This window comes from Littorina saxatilis, unplaced genomic scaffold (assembly GCF_037325665.1).
Source record: "Littorina saxatilis isolate snail1 unplaced genomic scaffold, US_GU_Lsax_2.0 scaffold_3148, whole genome shotgun sequence".
NCBI lineage: Eukaryota > Metazoa > Mollusca > Gastropoda > Littorinimorpha > Littorinidae > Littorina > Littorina saxatilis.
In genome coordinates, this window is record NW_027127322.1 from 2,501 (window position 1) to 10,053 (window position 7,553).

The 7,553-nt window shown below is 43.1% G+C and overlaps 1 protein-coding gene across 1 annotated transcript; it reads right to left on the reverse strand.

Moving 5' to 3' along the window:
• Positions 1–618: 618 nt before the first annotated feature.
• LOC138955790 (uncharacterized) lies at positions 619–7,481 on the reverse strand (the record flags this gene model as incomplete). The annotated part of the gene is given in 2 exon segments (XM_070327321.1): positions 619–2,038; positions 7,352–7,481. Coding segments are annotated over 2 exon segments (404 nt in total), but the record flags the coding sequence as incomplete, so codon positions are not given.
• Positions 7,482–7,553: the final 72 nt, after the last annotated feature.

Sequence of the window (7,553 nt, forward strand, 5' to 3'; positions counted from 1 at the left end):
CAAAAGTGAAACGAGTTGCTGGCTTGTGCACACCTGAACTTACTATCTAAAAAGAACAGACCTTCATGAAATCGCAAGCTGTCGACTTGCTTGAATTCAAATGTTTGCCCTGTGCAACCTAGGCTCATATGTCCTCTGCACCAATACCTCGTGAACTTGTCCCGTGGGAAATTATATGCCATGAGATGAAATTCTGCAGAACGCTCGGTTCAACATTTCGAGAGAGATTGACAGAACGCTCGTAGGAATTAGGTCGATCGAGGCTTGGTGTTATATTTGTTATCGGTTGCGCGGAGTTATCTAGTGTGTGTGTGTGTGTGTGTGTGTGTGTGTGTGTGTGTGTGTGTGTGTGTGTGAGTGTCTGTGCCTGATTGTCTGTTTATCGGTCTGTATGCCAATCTGCGTCAGGGTGCCTGCATGTATATGATGATCAGTCTACGTTGGGTTCCATGTAGACTGGGGCAACTCGGTGCACATTTGAGCAAAATGCCTTATTGCTGATGGCCCCCACCACCCCCCCCCCCAAAAAAAAATAAAAAAATGAAAATAAGAAAAGTAAAAACTTGGCACAGGAGTTCAGCCTGAAAAACATCTAACCGAAACCCCAACACGCAAACATTTTATTTTGTGCTTTATTTTCTTGACAAAATGTGTAAACATTTTTCTGAAGAACTTAATTCATGTGATAAATCTTGGGTCGTGTTGTGCTGACCGGCACAAATTGTATCATTCTATGTCAAACGCCGGTTACAGTAGATATGGCATGGTTTCAAGCCAAGTGAGATATACTCCAAAAGAGTCATAACAATAACCGAAGATCCATTTTGTGATGGCTTACTCCAAAAACTGACTGTGACCCCTCACGTTTAGATTATTTTTCTAGAAGGCGAGGAAAGTTTGATGTTTTCATATCATCGTCCGAATATGTTACTGAAGTTGTATTTGTCAAAACTTTCTTCCAGGAATGACTAAACTTTAATTCCATGTCGTCATATCATCCTGTAACAGGTGACAGAATTTTAAAGGTTTAACTGTTTTGCTTCAAAGAACGACTCAAATTGGGCGTTAAACGTCTTCCGCAACAGCAACAAATAGTTTTAAACTCCATTATGTCAATCTCTCTCATCATAAAAATGACAGAAGCTCCATGCTATAATATATCCTCGTAAATAGTGACTAACGTTTTAATTGTTGTACTGTCCTTTATGCATTAGGAGACTGAATCTCAAGGTTAATGTCTGACTCTAAAAGCTAACTTTAAAGTCTTATTTTAAAATATGAACAAGGTTCAATGTCCGAACTTTTCCCGGCAGTGACAGCCCAGAAAGGTAATATTGTATCCCCCCCCCCAACCCAAATGGGAAAGAAATTTCGTAATTTAACACATCCCATGAAGAAAGAGATCAAACATGATCTGAATGTTTTATTGTCTTCCTCCAAAAGCTGACTGTAATGTCTTTTGACTTCCAAAATGTGACTGAAGTACAATGAAGTGACTTGAAGTACAATTAATCAACTCCTCCAATTATCAAGTAACAGCAAAGGATTTTGTAATATTTCTACCAAATAAATGGACACAAGTTCAATATGCTATACAGTAAAACCTGTCTTGTCATGGGATCATTGGAATGGTCGCTTTTGAGAGGTGGTCGCAAGGGCAGGTTCGACGGTACTTTTACCCGTGTGGTGAAGACGAATGCCTTAGTATCCTCCCCCACTGTACTTTCACTTGTGTGGGGAAGAAAGAGATTGGCGCTTCAAGCTCTAGTACCCCCCTCCCCCACAGTTCAGGTACTTCTTCACCTTGCCGCCCCCCGGACAGGTGCGGAGAGAGGCCTGCAGGTTGCGACACGACAAGACGTCCCTACGACAGTTCCACTTGACGCACTGCACGTAGGCCTCCAGCGGGTCAATGCCGTACTTCATGAAACATCTGGAGTAAGTCTTAGAGTCCAGAAGCTCGCTGCAGATCTTGACGGCTTCCACGGGGTAGGTGCACTTCTGGGTCACCTCTGACGCGTCTTTGCACATAGGATTTCTGGAATACAGTTGATGAGACAAATTCAGCATCTGCATCAACCATGAAAGGACCAAAGTTTGTATCTATTACTGCAAGCCTGTGTCTGCGACAGAGCTGCAAATCCTGACCCTTCCACTGTGTAGTCGCAGTTCTTGGTCACCTCTGATGCGTCTTTGCACTGGGGATTTCTGGAATATAGTTGATGAGACAAATTAAGCGTCTGCATTAACCATGAAAGGACCAACGTTTGTATCTATTACTGCAAGCCTGTGTCTGCGACAGAGCTGCAAATCCTGACCCTTCCACTGTGTTGTCGCAGTTCTTGGTCACCTATTCTGATGCGTCTTTGCACTGGGGATTTCTGGAATATAATTGATGAGAAAAATGAAGCATCTACAACAACAAAAGGGTCAAAGTTGTCGATTTTTTACCACAAGACTGTGACCTGGACAGAGCTGCCAATTCTGACCCTTCCACTGTGTGTGCGCAGTTCTTGGTTATCTCTGAGGCATGTTTACACAGATATTTTCTTGAACATAGAAAATAGAAACTGTTTAAAGTTGGCACAGATTGATAAAATTAAATACGCTTCCAAAATAACTGAAAGGCCACTTTTATTGTTATCGCCAGTTTTTGTCAAAAAGAGATATAGAGCTGAAAACACCAACAACAACCGATGTAGAACAGTAACAGAAACTCGGATAGACTTGTATTTCTCTTAGCTGCTTCTGTGCTTGATCATACTGGGAAAATGCATATTTTCATTTCTTCGACGGGATCAGCACACTTTCCTGGTCTGTTTTCTCCTTGCAAAATTGATTCCCGAAACACAATGCCGCACCCCCACCCACCCCCACTCCCTGTTTCAATTAGGGTAAAGAAGATTTAGAGACGCCCTGCACCCCGTAAAACTTGTTAGCCGCGTTTCAAAGGCTGCAGTCCTTCCCGCGTGGACGAATCGGCTCACCTTCTCAGATCTGAACGGGCTTTTAAAAGCAATAAGTCAATACACCAGTTAACAGTTTCGGCGTTTACATGGAACGAAGAAGGAAAGCGGAAGAGGAAGAAGTACAAACATACTAGCAAAACACGATCTGCGCACGCGTTCAAATCAAAGGGGAAAAAAAAGGAAAATCGCGTGTTTGAGTGCCCGATGTAATCCTCAGAACCTTTACACACTTTCTTCGAACACTCAAAAGCAACTTCAGGGCTGGAAGACTACAAAATGGCACTTTCTGCCGACTGAATCTACGCTTTCCCAAATCAACCGGAACAGGAAGAAAAAGAAAAGAACTTTCGAAAAAAACGATCTGCGGATGCGCATTTTCTCAAAAACAGGAAACCGGAAGAGGAAGAAGAAGCAAAAGTGCTCGTAGAAAAAGATGTGCGCATGTGCGAATCTAAAATGGCCGCGGAACTGTTAATCGGTGTATCCCTCCGCTTGGACCCATTTGGGAAACCAACAGTCTGGATACTTTCTGTGCAGATTGGGAATTGCTTTAAGGCGGTCCCTAATTCAGGCCGAAGTCGACTTCGCGAAGTCTTTTTAACGAAAACTCAGTGCTAATGCTTCGTGCGGTCAGCCGGCTTCGCGAAGTCTTTTTAACGAAAACTCAGTGCTAATGCTTCGTGCGGTCAGCCGGCTTCGCGAAGTCTTTTTAACGAAAACTCAGTGCTAATGCTTCGTGCGGTCAGCCGGCTTCGCGAAGTCTTTTTAACGAAAACTCAGTGCTAATGCTTCGTGCGGTCAGCCGGCTTCGCGAAGTCTTTTCAACGAAAACTCAGTGCTAATGCTTCGTGCGGTCAGCCGGCTTCGCGAAGTCTTGTTAACGAAAACTCAGTGCTAATGCTTCGTGCGGTCAGCCGGCTTCGCGAAGTATACTTTTGCGTAGTCGTAGTCGCCCAGTTAAGGACAAGCTTTGAAACGAATTCCTGAAAATCCACTAGTGTAAATCTGCAAAATTAAATCCTAACAAATTCCATCTCAGTCAGGATTCTGATTGTTGGTAGGTGTCCAAGTGGACGGCTTGTACACAGCGTGGTGAGCAGATCTGCCTTCACGGAAAGGAAGGCGACTTCAACGTCTCTTTGTTTATTGCTTCGAAACGATCAGCGAACCTAGCTCGTCATCTCAGGGGCGTCTTGGCCAAATGGGCCTCTCAAGAATAATTTGTGCCCCACAACAAAAAAAGAGAAACAAGTCGCGTAAGGCGAAATTACAACATTTTAGTCAAGCTGTGGAACTCACAGAATGAAACTGAACGCACTGCATTTTTTTTCACAATGACCGTAGTCCGCCGCTAGTGCAAAAGGCAGTGAAAGTGACGAGCCTGTTTAGCGCGGTAGCGGTTGCGCTGTGCTGCATAGCACGGCTTTACTGTACCTCTCTTCGTTTTAACTTTCTGAGCGTGTTTTTAATCCAAACATATCATATCTATATGTTTTTGGAATCAGGAACCGACAAGTAATAAGATGAAATTGTTTTTAAAACGATTTCGGAAATTTAATTTTAATCATAATTTTTATATTTTTTATTTTCAGAGCTTGTTTTTAATCCGAATATAACATATTTATATGTTTTTGGAATCAGAACATGATGAAGAATAAAATAAAAGTAATTTTGGATTGTTTTATAAAAAATTAATTTTAAATACAATTTTCAGATTTTTAATGACCAAAGTCATCAATTAATTTTAAGGCCTCCATGCTGAAATGCAATACCGAAGTCCGGCCTTTGTCGAAGATTGCTTGGCCAAAATTTCAATCAATTTGATTGAAAAATGAAGGTGTGACAATGCCGCCTCAACTTTTACAAAAAGCTGGATATGACGTCATAAAAGACATTTATCAAAAGAATGAAACAAACGTCTGGGGATATCATACCCAGGAACGCTCATGTCAAATTTCATAAAGATCGGTCCAGTAGTTTACTCTCGTTGATGACACAACCATTTGTCGAGGGTAGCGTAGGCACCCGGTCTGCTCCCCGCCTAAAAAAGGCCAGTGCCGTTCCGTCTTCGAGGGACTGCGTGGGTTTCATTTCGGAGTTTTCCTTCTCCTAGACGAGTTTCCTTCCATGGATGATGAGCCTCCTCTACCCTCGTTTTGAATTCAGAGTGGTCTTCTCTTAGGATAGCTGCCTGCCAGGGTTGACGAGCCTATCCTGCCCGGCTATTTGACCCATAGCTGGAGGTTGGTTCGTGGGCACCTGGGCGTTTCCACACACCGGTGGGCCCGCATGCCGCACGTCTAGGGGCCAACCTCCTCCGAGTCCTTGTAGTCTAGCCTGGGGCCTTGCGGTACCCAGTTTACGCCTGTCGCCGCGATGGAGGCACTACATAGGGCTTGTTGTGGAGAGGTTATTGTACTGGCAGGAGAGACTGACGCATTCTGCTCTCTTTTCGCATTGTCCTAAAAAGGACAGACGGTGCTAGCCAGCGGTGAGGGCTGAAAGCGAGAAGTGACAAGCACAAGACACTTCGCCAACACACTAGACACGTCACACAACCGTTTACTCTGAATCGCTCTACACACACACACACGCACACACACACGCACACACACACACGCATACACACACACACACACACACACACACACACACATACACCACGACCCTCGTCTCGATTCCCCCTCTATGTTAAAACATTTAGTCAAAACTTGACTAAATGTAAACAAGTCGCGTAAGGCGAAATTACAACATTTAGTCAAGCTGTCGAACTAACAGAATGAAACTGAACTCACTGCATTTTTACAGCAAGAGCGTAAACTCGTAGCATCGTCAGTCCACCGCTCGATGCACAGGCAGTGACATTGACAAGAAGAGCGGGGTAGTAGTTGCGCTGAGAAGGATAGCATGGTTTTCTTTATCTCTATTCTTTTTAACTTTCTGAGCGTGTTTTTAATCCAAACATATCCCATCTATATGTTTTTGGAATCAGGAACCCACAAGGAATAAGATGAAATTGTTTTTAAATCGATTTCGGAAATTTTATTCCGAATATAACATATTTATATGTTTTTGGAATCAAAAATGATGAAGAATAAGATAAACGTAAATTTGGATCGTTTTAAAAACAATTTGTTTTTTTTTACAATTTTCAGATTTTTAATGACCAAAGTCATTAATTAATTTTTAAGCCACCAAGCTGAAATGCAATACCGAAGTCCGGCCTTCGTCGAAGATTGCTGGGCCAAAATTTCAATCAATTTGATTGAAAAATGAGGGTGTGACAGTGCCGCCTCAACTTTTACAAAAGCCGGATATGACGTCATCAAAGGTAATTATCGAAAAAAAGAAAAAAACGTCCGGGGATATCATTCCCAGGAACTCTCATGTCAAATTTCATAAAGATCGGTCCAGTGGTTTGGTCTGAATCGCTCTACACACACGCACAGACACACACAGACACACAGACACACACACACACATACACCACAACCCTCGTCTCGATTCCCCCCTCTACGTTAAAACATTTAGTCAAAACTTGACTAAATGTAAAAAGGTAAGCTTCTCAGCTTTTATCCCACGGACTTTATTACCTGCAGTGTCAGGTTGTATTTTTCTTTTTTATAAACTTTGATTGCGTCATCAGGAGCAGTAAAATAGTGAGCCATCTCAAATGGCTTTAAAATAACAAACGTGACTAGACAGATGCAGGTTTCATGACACCTGTGGACATGCGCGACAGGGGTTGTTGACTTAGTCGTGGCGGAGCATGGACTGCTTGGGAAAGATACAGAGTCCATGGCTGCTTGGGAGGGAGAGATACAGAGTTCATGGCTGCTTGGGAGGGAGAGATACAGAGTTAATGGCTGCTTGGAAGGGAGAGATACAGAATTGGTGACTGTCTTCGGGAGCATTGGCCACTTGATTGATTGATGGATTGATTGATTGATTGATTGAAGTATTAGGTATTCAAAAAGCAGGTTTGGATATATATTTAAAATGTTGACAATACATTTCTGGACCGAGATCTACATATCTGGACTGACAAAACTGTCTAACTTCGTGTCATTTGTATAGCTGCTGTTAACTCCAGCATCGTGTTTACGTGAAAATACAAACAATCACATACACACGATCTTACACAAGTACGGACATAAACGATGTTACATACATGTAATAAATCAAAAAAAGAAAACACACACAATCGTCAATACCACCCCCCCACCACCACCACCTCCATCAGCAACAGCAACAACACTACCGTTTGTTGGATGTTTTGTTCCACGAGAACGGTTAAGGCGAGGAACCGAGACGTGGTCAGTTTGACAACCACCACCATCAACACCACCACAACCACCACCAACAACAACAACAACTCTCACGTCTGTTGGACGTTTTGCTCAACGAGAACGGTGTAGGTGAGGTACTGAGACGTGGTGAGTTTGAGGTCAGCGGCAGCCGTCTTGATGTGTTGTCCTCTGTCCGCCGCTACCTGTTCGTTTCCTGCGTTGCCTGGAACATGTTTGATAGCCCTGAAGTAATACGCTATAGATTTTGGGTTTAGGCCTGTGTGTCATTGTGTGG